Below are 16,547 nucleotides of genomic sequence, written 5' to 3' on the forward strand. Positions count from 1 at the left end.
GTGATTTCTCCTTGTACTCGAGTCAAATATTTTTTACTTCATTAATCCCCTTGCTCAAGGTTTGTGAGGCTACCATGGGAAACAGTGATGCAGGGAAAGCTACAGTACCATCACTATACAACCAACACTCAGCTCAGTGCTACAAATAAATATATTCTTTGGCGGTGAAGTTCTTTAGCTTTCCCAGTTATCCAGCCAAGATTTTGGCTTGGGTAAAGGAGAACTTTCTGAAGTTCAGACCAGAGAAGACATTTGCTATTAATGAAAGCAGATAGGGTAAATGATTGAATTAATATTTCCCCCCAGTAGGCCTGCATTTTTAAGTGTGTAAAGCTGGGTGTCCTATTGGATCTGTAGCTATTGCTGAAAAAACTGCTCACCACAGTTAGCCATAATCAATTTCATACAAGATTACTGCAATGTGCTTTACATGGAATATGAAAATACTGTTAAATTATGCTTCATGTAGAATACTGGACTGCCTGCTTAATACTTGCAGCCTGGGTGTACATGGGTTTGTACTCCCCTTTCCAATTGAGGAAATTATTGGCAGGGCAGCGTGCTGTGGAGGGACACAGTAGCCCAGTGGCTGCCGCCATCCCCTATAGTCAGGCCCCGTCAATCAACTACTTAACTACAGGCAGTCCTCGACTTACGTTTCGAGTTACAACGTTTCAGACTTACAGCATCTATAAATTGACACCCTGTTTCAACTTTCTGATGTTAGTTTCAATTTTACAACGTTTGATCTGACGTGACACCACACCAGTGAACAAGTTCGCTGTGTCATCCATATCCCTGGAAAACATCTGTCCAAACTTGCTTAGATACTTCCTTTAAGAAAGCAGCCAAGACTCCAGAAAAACCTGCAGCCAAGACTCCTGATAAGGCTGCAGCCAAGAACCCTTCAAAAAGCCCAACCAAGAGCCCTTCAAAAAGTCCAGCAAAGTCACCTCAAATAAATCCTTCCAAATCAATATGATTGCTATGTATAATATAAATGCATTAATGTAGCTATATTATTCATCTATAATTGATTGAGTACAAAATTCTCGGTTATTTTTGGTGAAAATAGAGTATCCACCTTGGTTCAGGAACCAATTCCCATTTATAACATTGTTTCCTATGGGAAAAACAGTTCCAAGTTACAACGTTTCGACTTAAGATGCAGTTTTCAGGAACCAATTATGTCATAAGTCCATGGACTGCCTGCGTATACAAATTTATTATTACAACAAAACCATTAAAGCGTAAGGATGTAGAGTATATATATATATGCAAATTTACAAAACAATAAACTTTATACAATATATATATGCACCCAATTATTCAAAAAACACAAATGAACAATAGAACAACCCAGAACAAAATATATTAATCAGGCAATCCTATATCTCTATTAAAATACAAACTACTACTTCAACTTATTCACATAAACTATAAGGCACAGTCTACAAACATAACAAGCAATCCTTAGACTACCTGGGTGCCCTCCGGGGCAGGGGCCCCACTCCCAAGGTACCACTACAGGAAAGGAGGTGGGGGGAAAGAAAAGGAGAGGGAGAGTTCAATGACTCCTAAGCCCCTGCTATCACCCAGGAGCAGCCCATGTGGTGCCTCTTCACAACCCTGGGGGGTCCCTCCCCTGTGGGGACCCTCTCTCCAGGGTTACTTACTACTTCACAGTCCTGGAGGGTTGCCTCCCATTCTCTGAACCGAGCTCCGTTCCCCACAGGACATTTCTGCTGCCTGACTCTCCTGCCACTGGCCCAGCTTAGGGCCACATGTACTGCTGTGTGTAGCAGGCGCTTCACTTTGTCCTAGGGGTTGGAGACCCAGGCAACCTTGTGCAGCACTGGTATCAGTCTGCTCCCGGACCCTCTGTGCAGCATCATCTGCACTGAGCTGCCGCCCTGTGCCAGCAGCTGTAGACCCAAGCCACCTCAAGCAGCTCTCAGGGTGTCTCAACCTCTGTGCAGCGCCTCCTGCACCAAGCTCCTGGCCTTGTGCAGAGGTTGGGGACCTGAGATCCTGCTCCATGCACTGGCCTGTGCACCGTGTCTCTGGCCACATGCCAAAGGTTGCAGACCCAAGCCACCTCACATAGCTCCCATGGTCTGGACACCATGCACCGTGCTGTGCACCAAAAGCCTAACCGCTGGAGCCATCTGCAGCTCCCCACTGATGGAAGTCTTCAGGGGCTCTTCTGGATTACTGCTTCACCCTGCTGGGCAGCTCTCCTCAGCTCTTCTAAGCCCTGCTCTTCTCTGTCTCCAACACATCTCCCTCGTGCTGGGCACACAGCTCCTTTTATACTCTCCAGGGCTCCACCCCTGAAGCCTCTGGACCTGACAGTGTTGCAGTCTTCAGTCAGGTCCGGGAGAGCTCTCCTCCCCTCCACCCTCCCCCAGGAAATGGGCGTGACTTCATTTCTCTTGCTGCCTCCTGATTGGTGGATGGGTTACACCAATCAAAACAGCAGAATCTCAAGCCTGGGACTCAGCCCAAGCTCCAAAAGGCAAGCCTGCTACATACTGTTCTATGCACAGACCATGCAATAAGCCCTGTCATCTGTCCTTCTTTGTTTCAGGATATAAATTAAGAAAGGCGTGTATTCACCACCTCTTGATAGTGCTTGAGTGATACACTGAAGCACAACACTCTTATTGGTCACACACTCCAATGCACTCTAAGGCAGTTACATTACAACTGTGTGAGAGTTTAGCATGTCTGAAACAGACATACTGTGCTTCACTGCAATGCTTCCTGGCACAAATGTAAAGGAATTGAGCCATGCCCACAAGCAAGCTTTTCTTATCTTTGTTTGTACAGCACCCAGCACAACAGGTTCTTGAACCTGACTGGAGATTTGGGATTCTATCTTGATAAGAACAGTTAACAATAATAGCATTTGACCCCTGGATGCCACAAAGACAACCTGCAGTGTCTTCTAATGTTGTGGCTGTAATGCCTACAAAATTGGTAAGGTAGGGTGCTGGTGCACTAATATACCTGCCTGCCATGCTGACCAATTTTGCATCGTTTCCTTGCATTCCCATCTGTCTGTATTTATCAGTTATCTCTTTAAATAGTCAGGTCTTTGGAGTAAGGAACATCTTTTTGTTCCATAGTTGTATAGTGTCTAACGTAAGGGGGTCCTGCTCCATAACCTGGGCTTCAAGGAAATAGGATGGTATAGATAATAATAATGATTAAGAGATCTCGGATTTAAAAGGGGACAAAACTAGCAGGGCATTTTCAGTGAAGGGGCCTGGTCTCACTCCTGCCACTGGCTCCTCTCCAGGCTTACTTTGCTAACCTTAGACATGCTGCAATACCTATCTATTTCCAAAGGCTTTTCCTTTGGGTTTCTGGCAACACACATTTTTCTTTTGAAGAAGATATCTGAAGTGTTTATATGATTTCAGCATGATTTAGGTTTTGGAAGACAATGGACCAAGGGAGGTCAGTAGTTATGATGAAGGTTTGCTGACTTCCTAATCTTCTGAGCAACCTCAACTCTAGTGAATCTGTGAGGCCATATAAATCATTATTATAATTCAAAGGTAAACTACTTTAAGAATTAGCTATTACCTGTCTTAATCTGTCACAATGCTGTTACCACTGCATATGAAAGAAAAGCTTCATTTTCTAGTACAAGGCTTCCCTCAATAACCACTCTTGCAAGATATATGTAGTGATTATAAATTAATACAGCAGTGCTCAACCCCTGGCCCACAGGCCAGATCCAGAGGCACTGCTTCCCGACTGCCAAATTTCCAGACCCATGGGCAGCCCTGGGCCCTGCACACTGGATCAGGTGCCTAATTCCATTGTGTAGGACCAGGTGGGATCAGTGCTGAGCCCCACGGCCCAATCCTAGTGCAAGAGGCAGAGATGAGGTGGTGTTGGACCTCAAGGCCTGATCATGGTATGCAAAGCTAAAAGTTGAGTATCACTGTATTAATACATTACACAGATAATTCATCAGCCTTTTAATGTTATTTCTTTTAAATTATATCAAATTTCAGAAATTCCATGTGAAAATAAGTGAACTGTTAAAAGTGTATAGCCAATGTATAGCTCAGCATGAGTACCATGTGCACATAAAAATGCTACTGAACAGCCAGATATCTTGACTAGTTTAGATTACATTTCTGGTATTGAATAAAAATTAGGCACAGATTTATAGCTTTAAACACTCTTCAGAAATAAATTCTATTGAACAGCTTTGCAGAAGCTTGGTGAAATCTGCTTGCAATGAGCAGATTCCTAATTTTATCCAGGGCAGTGTGGACATGTAAAATGTCTAGCTCTAGTGAAAATATTATTGCTAATTAATTTAGAAATAAAAATTTGAAAGACTGGCTACAAAGTAACATGACTGAATTAACTTTCAAATCTCTACAGTAAAAATATTAGGGGCACATTTGCTTAATTGAATCTTCAAGAAGTATAGACTTTTTATGTACAAAGTGTACTATCACTGACTATGCATATATATCAGTAAACTATGCAGTTACATTACCTGCATGTGCAACATGGATTTTGCCTGAACTAATATTTGATTGATGCCCTGATTTGAAAATTTAGCTGTATCATTCTTACTTACTCTGTCCATCTTTCAAATTTAGAAGACCAAATTCATCTGAGAGGGCATCTCAAAGGAGATCCCAAAGGGGTCTGTCCTGGGACCAGCTATATTCAATATTTTAGTAATGATTTGGATGGCGGAATAGCAAGTATACTTATAAAATCTGTGGATGAAACTAAATTGGAGAGAATTCCAAACACTCAGAATTCAAAATGATCTTCAAAAATTGGAGAGACAATCTGGAATAAACAAAATCAAATCCAATAATGACAAGCAATTTGCTACATTTAGTAAAGAGAAATTAAATGCATGAATACAAAATGGCAGACATTTGGCTGAACATCAGTATGACAGAAATAGATTGGACAGTTATAGCATATCACAGACTAAACATGAGTAATGATATTGCAAAAAATTAAATCTCATTTTAGCATTTATCAATGCTAAGATTGTGTAAAACATCAAATGTAATTATTCTGGTCCACTTGGTGCTGGTGAGGCCTCAGATGGAAAAACATGTCCATTTTTGGTCACTAGACTTTAAGAAAGATAGAGATCCATTGGATGTAGTTTAGAAAAGAGTAACAAAAATAAAAAATAAATTTGATAAGCATGGGCTATGAGAAAAGGCTGAAGGAATTTAGTTTGTTTACTCTAGAAAAGAGAAGGCTGAGGGGAAACACAGTAACAGACTTCCAGTAGTTTTCTGAATTAGCTCCTTCTATACTTTACCTTAGAAAAAGCACTGAAATATGAAGGAGGTGCAATAGGCAGCATTGGAATATGGCTTTCCAATAAGAGTTAAGCAACACATCCAACATAGTAGCAACATAGTAGCTAGTACTATGAAACTATCCACAATGAGATCTTTTCAACTGTTTTTACATGGCAGACAAAGTAGGTGAGCTTCCCTGTAATAAATTTGACACCCAACCTAAATAGCTCACTCAGTATTCATGAAAAAGGGGCATGGCTGGGGCCAGAGAATTTGGTGTTCACCAGACCAGCTCACAGAAATCAGTGAAAGAAAACTAAAGAATATCTGGACATGGCAGTGATAACAGAGTTCACGTACAGTTTCACAAAAATCAGAACAACTTTGTGTTAAAAGTTTTTATTAACCACTGTATTTAAAATATACATATAAACTGAAGATAATACACAGAACACTACTATGTAACACATTCTCAAGAAGTTCAATTAAAATGAGTATTTTTTCTTTAGAAGTCAAACTAGCAGTGTGTAATGTAGTTTCTTATGAGGAAAACTGTTTCACAGTAATAACTCCTACATGCAATGATTAGTCACTGTATCCAAAAAATCAGAAATGATCATATATTACTGTAAAACCTGCAAGGTGGAATTTACTAATGTTTTATAAACATGACTCAGTAGATAATTACTCTTCTGCTGCATCTTCAACCTTCAAACCATCTGCACAAAAGAAGAAATTATACACAAATTACTAAAAGATTAGTAATATTCACAAACATAAATGAAAGCAGTAACCATTGATTGTAACCAATCCCAGACAGTTTAGACTAATGTAATGTATATTATTTTTGTGGACCAATGTCAATTACACTGACATCCTGAGTGGACAGATAAGCACCTATCTAGACACAGATGCCTGCAGTCAGCAGTGTTACAGACTAACTAACATGAGAGAAAGAGAGCTGGTAAATGTCCCTTTGCATACAGCAAACAGTGACCCTGTAATAGCTTTAACTCATGTAATTTACACCAGTGTAATTTTATCCCTAATTTTTCAGAGACTAACTTCCTGGGATTCAGTATCTTACACTGATGCAGGGTTGTCAATATAGATATGTTGATATTGGTGAGATAACCGTACTTTAAGAAGGTCCTTTTAAGGGTGCAGAAGCATGCTATCTCAATATGACAGAAGAATGGGGAGTGAAACAGGAGGCCAGCCTACCTAGACAGCACTGTCTTCAATGGGTTGAAACTCAAAATAAATCCTATAGAAAGTGGAAATTCAGTCATAGTACTAGGGAAGAGTATAAGTGCATCACATGGCCATGCAGGGGGGAAACTGGGAAAGCCAAGACACAATTGGAGATGCAGCTGGCTATGACCTTTTTAAAAAATAAAAAAGGGATTCTATAACTATATCAAAAGTAAAAGGAAGACCAATTAAATAATAGGTCCCTTGCAGAATGCAGAAGACAATATAATTATGAATGCAGAGAAGGCTAAACTATTTACTGCCTTTTTTGGTTCAATCTTCATGAACAGGTATAACTATCAGATGATGTGTGCAATTGGCAGAAAAGCTAGGGAAGGAAACAAACACCTTAGAGAAATGGTAGAACAGGTTAGGGATTACTTAGAGAAGCTAGATGCTTTCAAGTCAGCAGGGCTGGATGGAATGCACACTAGGGTACTGAGGCTGAGGTAATTTCAGTGCCATTAGCCGTCCTCTTCGAAAACTCATGGAGGTCAGGTGATGTCCCAGATGATTGGGAAAGGGCAAATATAATACCCATCTTAAAGAAAGGGAAGACTGAGAATCAGGGAATTACAGACTAGTCAGCCTGATCTTAGTCCCTGGAAAGATCATGGAGCAGGTCCTCAAGGAATCAATTGTGAAGCACCTTGAAGAGAACAGGGTGATCAAGAACAGCCAGCATGGATTCACCAAGAGCAAGTCATACTTGACCAACCTGATTTCCTTTCTATGATAAGGTGACAGGCTCCATGGATGTACGGAGCAGCAGATGTGATGTACTTTGACTTTATAGCTAGGCTTTTGACACAGTTTCCTATGATGTTCTCATTAGCAAGCTAAGGAAAAACAGATTAGAAGAAAGTACTGTAAAGTGGATACATAACTGGTTGGATCATTATATTCAATTAATAATTTTCAATAACTCAATGTATAGTTTGGAGAACGTATTAAGTGGGGTTCCCCTGGGGTTTGTCCTGTTCAACTTCTTCATTTATGATTTGAACAACAGGATCAAGTGCATACTTAGCAAATTTGCAGATGACATCAAGTTGGGTGGAGTTGCAGACACGCTAAAGGGCAGGACTAGGATCCAGAATGATGTAGACAGACAGGAGAACTGATCTTCAATCAACCAGATCAGATAAAGCAAGCACAGATGCAGTCCTGCACCTGGGACAGAATAATTTCATGCACAAATACAGACTGGGGAACTAGTTGGGCATTACTACTGAGAGGGCCCTGGGGGTTACAGTGGACCATAAGCTGAATAAGAACCAACAGTGTACTCTTGTTGAGAAAAACACCAGCGTTGTATGGTATTAACAGAAGTTTAACTTGCATAACAAGGAAAATGATCCTTCCACTCTATTTGGCACTGGTGAGGCCTCACCTGGAGTGCTGTGTCCAGTTTTGAGCTCCAAACTTCAAAAAGGATGTGGAGAAATTGGAAAGAATCCAGCAGACAGTGATAAAAATGGTTAGAGGCAAGGGAAATATGACTTGTGAGGAAAGACTGAAAGAACTAAGGTTATTTAGCCTGGAGAGAAAAAGATTAAAGAGGGATTTGATAACAGCCTTCAAATACCTGAATGGTGATTATAAAGAGGATGAAGATGGGCTTTTATCTGTGGCCATATGGGACAGGATTAGGAGCAACAGCCTCAAGATACAGCAGAGGAAATTTAGATTGGAAATGAGTTGGAACTTTCTGATTCTGAGGGTGGTCAAACATTGGAACAGGCTGTGGAAAAGTTGTGGAATTTCCTTCCTTGGAAGTTTTCAAGAGCAGGCTGGGCAAACTCTTGGCTGGGATGGTTTAGGCAGGGATGATCCTGCCTTAAGCAGGAGGCTTGTCTAGATAACTCCATGAGGTCCTTTTCAGTCCTACTTTCCTATGACCCTATGTCAACCGACACTAATGTTAAGAATCATTACACCAATGTAAATGTGTCATTTGTCCCACAATCTTTAATATTCACACCCTGATATGTATATAAGTTTGGCTTCTATTTGTTTTAACAGGCAGCATATGTGCATCCAGAGGCGCATTTGACCCTAACTGCATGTCCTTACCAACTCTCAAGACATAACTGCATGACTCCTCCACAATAATGATTGTGTGATTATTTTATAATGCTAATCATACTTCTTTTAAGGTATGTTTTATTTTGTTTCTATATGTAATTTTGCATCACAAATCACAATGTTATACAGTCTACAAAATTAAAATAAAAGCACTTTTGGCAACGAACAAGTACCTTTATACTTCTACATTACCTGAAAATCTAACATTAACCTCTACTTAATTTAAACCATCCCAGAATGGTCTGAGTTCATGAACTAGGAAAAGGCTTAAATTTCACTGAATAAGAGTTGGGCTACAGAATGGTACTGACAGCTTCTTTCCAGGTGAAAAGTTCTTTCTCAAAACAAGCAGACAGAAAGAGAATAATTAACAGCAAGAATTTAAGCAAGATAACTGGGCATATATTTTAACCCATATTATTAAAAGCCTTTTTTTTTTTTTTTTGCACAAAAAGTTTACTCAAAAGGGCAGCCACTGTTGCCTAAAGGACAGTGCCCTCCATGGAACTCAGGACTCCTGGGGTGCATCTACAGGTGCACTTTAATGCACAGTAGCCTATTTTACTGCACATTAAAGCATCACGTAAAAAAAAACTGTGCTATTATGCTTATGCACACTAAAACAGGCTACTCCACATTAAGTGTCACTTAAAAACTGCTCAGTTCTTACTGCGCATTAAGGCAGCCTAATGTGCATTTGTTTAGTACCTCACACTGGAGGTACTAAATTTAATGTGCATTAGGAAAAGTGCCTTAATGCATGTGTAGATGTATCCTTGGTTTCTAGTTCCTGCTTGATTACTAGCCTTCTTGGTGTCTGTGAGCAAGTGAATTCACCTTCCAGTTTTCCCAACTGAAATGGGGATAAGTATATGGACCGCCTTTGTAAAGTGTTTTGAGAACTGGTGGTAAGAAGTGGTATAAGAGTAAACTCTGTATTATTACTGAATTATTTATTATTACTAAAAGCATAAGTTGTATGAAAAAGATTAATGATATGAAGAGAAATATACCCAAAGATTGGTCTATAATATGGTTGTACATTATGTGCTTTCTGTTTAACACAATTATAAAGATACAGTTAAGAAGTCAGCTGTCTCAGAAGGATGTCTCTAGCAGCCATTCTAAGGAGTGCTTCCCATCAGTCTCAAGTTACTTCCCTATTTTCATGCCTTATGGAGTTATCTGGCAGGGGATTATTTTTCACTTAGTACCAAAATTGTAAATTTTGTTTGGATTCTTCCATTCTGCCTAGGCTGAACATGTGTTTTTATGCAACAAAATGATATGGCAAGATACCACATTTCTTGATGGTTAATAAGTTCTGTTTACTTTTTTTAACCATAGGAAACAACAAGGTGAAAGGGCCAAATTCTGTTCTTGGTTGATTGGCGCTCTAAGAAATCGGCGTGCATCTTGAGGCAGAATTTAGCCAACTGTTTGGGAAAAACGCCTGTGTGAAAGGACATGCTGCTTTATTCTTGTTTTCTTTTTTTCCCCCCCCGATATTGAAATGCCTTACATTTTCTTAAGACAAGTTTAAGATTTTCCACACATGCCTGCATAATAATACATGGTCAAAGTTTTAACTCTTAAGGTATAAAACAAATATTGATGTAGCTGATTGTTTCCCAGAACAGAGCGTTTCTGCACTGACTACTACAATGGAAATTATTGTCAAGGTCTGGATGTTCGCTGCCTAAACTTTTCCCTATGTTAAGGAAGCTGATACAAAACTACTAATGTATCTGGCAAATGAATTTTACAAAATAGGAGGTGTCATGGCAAATATTCAAGAATAAGTCAAAAGCAGACACAAGCTTTTGAGTTTCTCATTCTAGTTGTTTTTGGAGGGATACCATATAATATCCACCTCAACAGGTAAAAAGTGTCAATGCTCAAGAGCTTTCTTCTATTCTCTGAAGTAATACATTTCCTCAAATTATTTAAAGAAAAGCAGATGTGATACAGAAGCTCAGCAAAGGCAATCTTTTAGAACTTGTGTAAGATTTTCCTTTCCTAAATAAGATATGGCATAATGGACTTTCTTCCCTCCTGAGCTTTGAATAGCCCAATGTCGTTCTTACAAGTGCTACGCTATTTCTAGTAAAAACAATAGAAGCTTTAGTAAAAATTCTCCACAGTACAAGCAATAACTCCTTTGTTATTGCATAGCATATTCCTCATATTCACTTCGCTATTTCTCTTGAGAAGGAAAACAAAAAGGAGATCTTGCAGGGTTCCTTTTTCATGCTCCCTGTATGAGAAAGTAAGTAAAGACTGGGAATGGTGAGAAGGGCCATATTTGAACAGGCTTAGTTACTGACAGTCTTTATGTCCTGCTTCCAGACATGTGAAGTCACATTAGCGTAACTTACAGTATCTTTCCTACAGGATGAAAAAAGAAGAATAACATACAATCAAAGAAACAATATAAGCAGAGCTTGACAAACTAATGCCATAAGGAGATGATGAGATACTCAGTTAAATTAGAAATGAATCTACAAAAGCACTTTCCCAATTTGAAAGAGCTTACTTACAAAATAACAACTCATTGTTTGGCAAACTAAATAGGATTTTAAGGTCCTGTATAATCAAACAGCCTCAGCTCAAACTCAGTAAAATCATAACTTGCTACTGCACAGAAAAGACAAAAAGCAGTTTGCACAAATGAACAGCTTATGCAGTGTTGTGGCCGTTCAATGTCTTTTGTCATACAGGGAGGAAGTTTCAGAATCAATTTGATTGTTTTTTCTTCTAACTAGATCACAATGTGATTTTATTTTTTAAATATATTATTTGTCATATTAAACAAACACACACAAGAGGTATCTCCTAGGACTTATGTGAGTTATGGGAATGACTATGAGAATACAGTTTCTCTGACAACAGAAGGAAAGTTCAGATGAAAAAATGAGGAACATGATTTTCTATTATAAACCAACAATCTATATGTGTAGCCAACTTTATTTTCCAGTTGACAGAATTAATCACCATCAAAAGTATATTTCATAAGAGGACTAATCTCATGGCCAAATATGTGAAGGTAAGAATTTTGATAAACATTCAATTCAATTTTGTGTGTTATTTCTGGCATAGTGCTTTGCTTCATAAAAGTACATCCTTGCCCCACCATAGTAATCACAGTACATTAGTGCATACCTTTGGTAAGAACCTGCTTGGTATTTTCATCATAATCAAAAGCCTATTTAAAGGATTGTTAAGAGCCTCACCTCCTTTGGTTTGCAATGGTATGCTGGGAATGTCAGCCTCTGTGGATAGCTCATTGTTCACACTGATGCCATAAAATGGTTCATCCAAGAAAGAAGGTTTTTTCAAGCTTTTTGTGCTGAGTGCTCTTGACATAAAGTAACCTTCAGCACTACTCTTATCTGCAATCTCCTGTAGACTTTCTAAGTCATTAGGTTCTTCTGTTTGGACCACCAAATCCTTTGATAAATGACTATCAGCCATTGCTTTGGTGAGATAGAAGCCTGGGGATTCATTCTCTGCACAACTGTGTTCATTTTTGCCCTCAAGTCCAGCATTCTCCTGATCTGCTGACATCCTTACACTATGGGTTTCACCCAATGGGTTAGAAAGAGTGGACATTGAGAGAAGGGCAGCATCTTGAGTTGTGTAACGTGAGAAAAAATTTTCACCAGAAAGCAATTCCTGTGATTTTGACATGGGAATATTGCTTATTGTTCTCTGAGACTGCATACATTCTTCCAGAAGGGTCTTGAGCTGTTCTTCAGAGAGACAAGGTAGCTCTTCAGGCTGGAAAAAAAAGGAAACATTTCTCTCTGTTAAAATAAAGAATAAACAATTTAGAAGACACTAAAAAATAACTGGGATCCTTAAAACTTCAAGGCCAGGGTTTTGTGGCTAGTACTGAGATTAGAAACATTTATACATAATAGTACTATACAAAATCTCTCCACAGAGTGCAAAGTGAATAAGACACTGCAACTTATGAAGGATGTCTGCTGTATAGTGTGTACTGAACAAGTAAGGTGGTTCATTTTACCTAAGATCTCCCACACAATTTAAATTTGTTTCTTAATGATAAAAGCACAAGTCACAAAATGTAATATTTACTTCTAAGTTTCAGTTATTGAGAGAAAAAGAGTATCTAGCCAAACGATGCATTGTTATTTGGCTAATATATTTGGAGAGCTTGCATCTCAGTGGTGGCTGGCAGGCATGCTCTAGCACTCTCCATATTCTGGTTTGAGCCACTGCAGGCATATGGCTGCATTTCCTGAATCAAAAGTGAGTGTGTATATTCATTTGCTTATCATTTCAAATTGCTGCAGCTTAGACTAACCTGCAAAGACTGAATCAATTCAGCCTTGGGCTGTTTGTCTGTACTTAGCCAGATCATGAAACTGTAGGAAAATCTTGACTAGTGGGGGAGAGGAGGAGGCGGAGGATAAGGAGGGCCCCCCACCCATGTAGGAGTACAGGCTTTCCTTGCATTTAACAGTCATTGGATAAAATGAATGCAGAGCAGTGCAATGGGGAAGTTTCTTCCCTATTGGAAGCAGAGACCCACATATCTACCATTTGTGTCTCCTGGGAGGCACCTTCAAAAGGAGCACTGGAATACAGCCTGGGTAATGCCTGATGTGGTATGGTGGTTGGAGTGGTTTTTTTATGGTGGTTTCTCCATGCTGGGAAGTCACAGAGATACACGGTAAAACCTTCTCTGGGTAAGTGCTCAAACCTGTGTTCTGCATAGTTCCATACTTACCGTACTTACAGATTAATAATTTACAAAAGTTTCCTTATAACCATTCTTTTAGATAACTTGATTTTTGTTGGGACAGGTCTCTTGTACCTACCTTGGTCCCTCAGACCACATCAAAGGGTGAAGGGCAGGAGTGGGTCAACAACTCTACATCTGTAGAATCCAAAAAATATGCACTACACAATAGTGCAGCTCAAGGCAGCATCAGCTCTCCCATGAGCAACTGGTGCCTCCTGAGTCAGGTGGGGTACTTCCCCCCACCCCCCAGCAGCCAGTCAGTGACCAGGGGGAGGTCCCCCTGTGGCCAAAAATGCCAGTCTGGAAGTGCCAGCAGCATGTTGCTGGCATTTCCACGTTAGTGAAATTGCCCATGGGGGGACCCCACCGGTCAGTGCAATCGGCTGCAGGGGGACTGCAGGGATCACTTCTCCTGGTGCTCCCACTCCCCAGCTGGTGCTCTTAGGGGGGAAGGTGCACCCCTGTGCACCCGCTATGCATTGCCACTGAGCTCACCTCAACTTTATCTGAGGCTGAGAGAGATTTTGGTGGATGGAGAACAAGCAGAACTCTTTATGTGGCTCTTCCTCAGTGCCTTCTCTCCTTCCCTCCACTAAGTTTTATGAGGACAAGTCAGGTAAGTATCCCATCACAGTACCCTTTCATGATTTGTTTTACTGAATTTTTTAAAATAATATAACTTTAACATTTAAGACAGGCACAAATACTGTAAAGAATTCTATCTATAATAATTCCATGTTACTAACTGTCCTTGAGATGAATTTCCATAAATAGTTGCATATTTTGTAGCTTCTAAATAAGGCCACACTAAGTGTAGACAGCTTCCTGAATAACCCTATGTCATTTCTTCATAAATCTGGGGCACACAATCAATACTTAATTCAGATCAAAATGGCTGTTTTTTTGTGTGTCTGTCTAACTATGGAAGACTTAAGAGTCACTTTAGGGATATCAGAAAAAACAGAAAATAAAAACATAACTTACACTGAAACCTATTATACATTTGCAACCAAATAAACACTTAAATACCTATGGCACTATACTGTACAAAATGTAATAATTGTATTTGTGTCAAAAAGGTTATTTTATTGTTAATTGTAAGCAGTTACAAATCTCAATGGTCAGGATAAACTGTGTGGTCTAAACCAGGTACTAAAAACTGTAATTCTCCTCAGGTGTCTTTACTCTAGAATACTTACAAAATTGCACTAAGTTACACTAAAGACAAAATATTTACAGAGATGCTATTTTAATAACATATAAACGTGCACAATGCGTATTATTCCAAAGATGGAAATGACATACTGGACAAGGGGAAATGAGCAATGAATTCTGATTCTTATTATGACTGGAAAAGTTCTAGTTGTTCTCACTAATTTTTAATATGAAACTGAGTACTATTTAATCATTAGGCTTTTTACTGCTAATGGTCCAAGAAATGAATTCCTAGCCTGGAGACTGAGATGCCTGCTAATGACCTTTTCAGTAGGATTCTGTTTGTGCATTCAGCTAGTGTTTTCTGACCACAAGTTGCCTTTCTGTACCTGAAGGTCTTTTGTGTTTAACTGAATTCCTCTGAGGCATGACTCTATAGGCAAAGCTTTACTGCATGTGGTAGGAATGCAAACTTGTAGTTACTCTGTGTACAGACCTACTGTGACTCTGGGGTTACAAGTACAACGCTTCAGGACTATTTTCAAAGTAACAGAAATAGCCTACCACTGAAAAGTCCATATATTATGTCTCAAGACAGGGAAAGGGATAATATACCAAAATTGGGAGATTCTAAGTAGAGTAAAAGACAGCGATATATCATATCACTTGCAATAAACAAGAAAGCAGACTTCAATATTTTTCTAATATAGAGTATGACTAGAGAGAAGAGGGAATTAGCCTCTGCTTTGTGCTATTTGATTTGGACATGGTGACAGAAAACTGTTATGTCTATGCCTCTATTTGTTTGAAATGGTCACTTTGATTCATTAAAGTTCCCATGGATGTATTTAACTGCAGTGAATGTCAAATGTATGGTTGTAATCTTCTCTGAAATAACCTTTTCCCCTCCTACTGAAAGACTTACAAGACTGCAATAATGTATTAAAAAACACTCTGGCTTTTGGTATATCAGCACTGGTAACTTTTGGAAGTTTTAGATTAGTGATCCCTAAAGTGCATAGCTCTACTATGTTAGTGATGAAGAAATCCTTGTCCTATACTCTATATTACAATCTCATGCCTACATGTACTATCATTTAAAAGGCAATACCATGCATCACTTTCCTTCATCAATAATTCCACGTATTTTGTCAGTCTACACCACTCTTTCAAAATATTTAATACCTTCACATGAAAATCAAATGGAGACAGTTTATTGTTAATGATTTGTTTGACGTTTTCCAAAGCATACTAATGAAGGCACAGATTCTACAAAGACACACTTGCTTAGTTTTAAGTAAGAGAGTAGCTACTTGCTAAAGTAAGGACTGTGGTCTCAGAACTCACAAAACTCATTTAACTTCTAGGATCTTCAGCTAACAAGACCCATAAACTCATCTTACCAGTGCAGTGACCATATGACTAATGCATTTCTAAATGTTTAGCAAAACTAAGACCAGAAAAATAAAGTGAAGACTGCAAAGAAAAAGATTAGTCTGACATCTGTGGGGTTTACTCCCATAAGATGAAGAAAAACAGTTTAAAAAGATGGGCACATAGCTGCACCAAGATGTCTGGCCTAGTGTTTACAGAGAAATCCTCTGTCCTACAGTCATTAGCTCTATTTTTAATGGCACAAAATTAAAGGACTGAAGTCAGACTGAATTCCTTTAGGTATCACTGTGTTTGCATACCTTAATAAAAATAGAATTGTCTTATTCTGAACACTCTAGCCAGTTGCCCATCAAGAATGGTGGGAAGGGAGGGGAAGGGGAGGACAGAGCACCACCTCCCACCAACCCGTGCCACTGCTGCCTCCCAGGAACAGGGGGGCAACTTGTTTGCAGTGGTTGCTGCCACTACCCACTGTGTGGCGCTGCCACCGCGCTGCATCTGGCCTCGTGCAACCTGCCCCCTTGCACTCTGCCCTCCCCACTCTGCGTTCAGCCCCGCACACCCCTCCCCCCCCT

At 39.5% G+C, this 16,547-nt stretch overlaps 1 protein-coding gene across 5 annotated transcripts in view; it reads right to left on the reverse strand.

The window, feature by feature from the left end:
- Positions 1 to 5,690: 5,690 nt before the first annotated feature.
- FSIP1 (fibrous sheath interacting protein 1) overlaps positions 5,691 to 16,547 on the reverse strand; it is a 203,002-nt gene continuing 192,145 nt past the window's right edge. For all 5 annotated transcript variants that reach the window (XM_019518978.1, XM_019518981.1, XM_019518977.1 and 2 more), the window contains 2 exons: positions 11,885 to 12,431; positions 5,691 to 6,028 (listed from right to left, as the gene is read on the reverse strand). In XM_019518978.1, the coding sequence (XP_019374523.1) occupies positions 5,994 to 6,028; positions 11,885 to 12,431 (582 nt within the window). In that variant the 3' untranslated portion in view covers positions 5,691 to 5,993. The remainder of the gene's footprint in view (positions 6,029 to 11,884; positions 12,432 to 16,547) is intronic.

The sequence above is a fragment of the Gavialis gangeticus genome, unplaced genomic scaffold, assembly GCF_001723915.1.
Source record: "Gavialis gangeticus isolate Ggan-Ray unplaced genomic scaffold, GavGan_comp1, whole genome shotgun sequence".
NCBI classification, from domain to species: domain Eukaryota; kingdom Metazoa; phylum Chordata; order Crocodylia; family Gavialidae; genus Gavialis; species Gavialis gangeticus.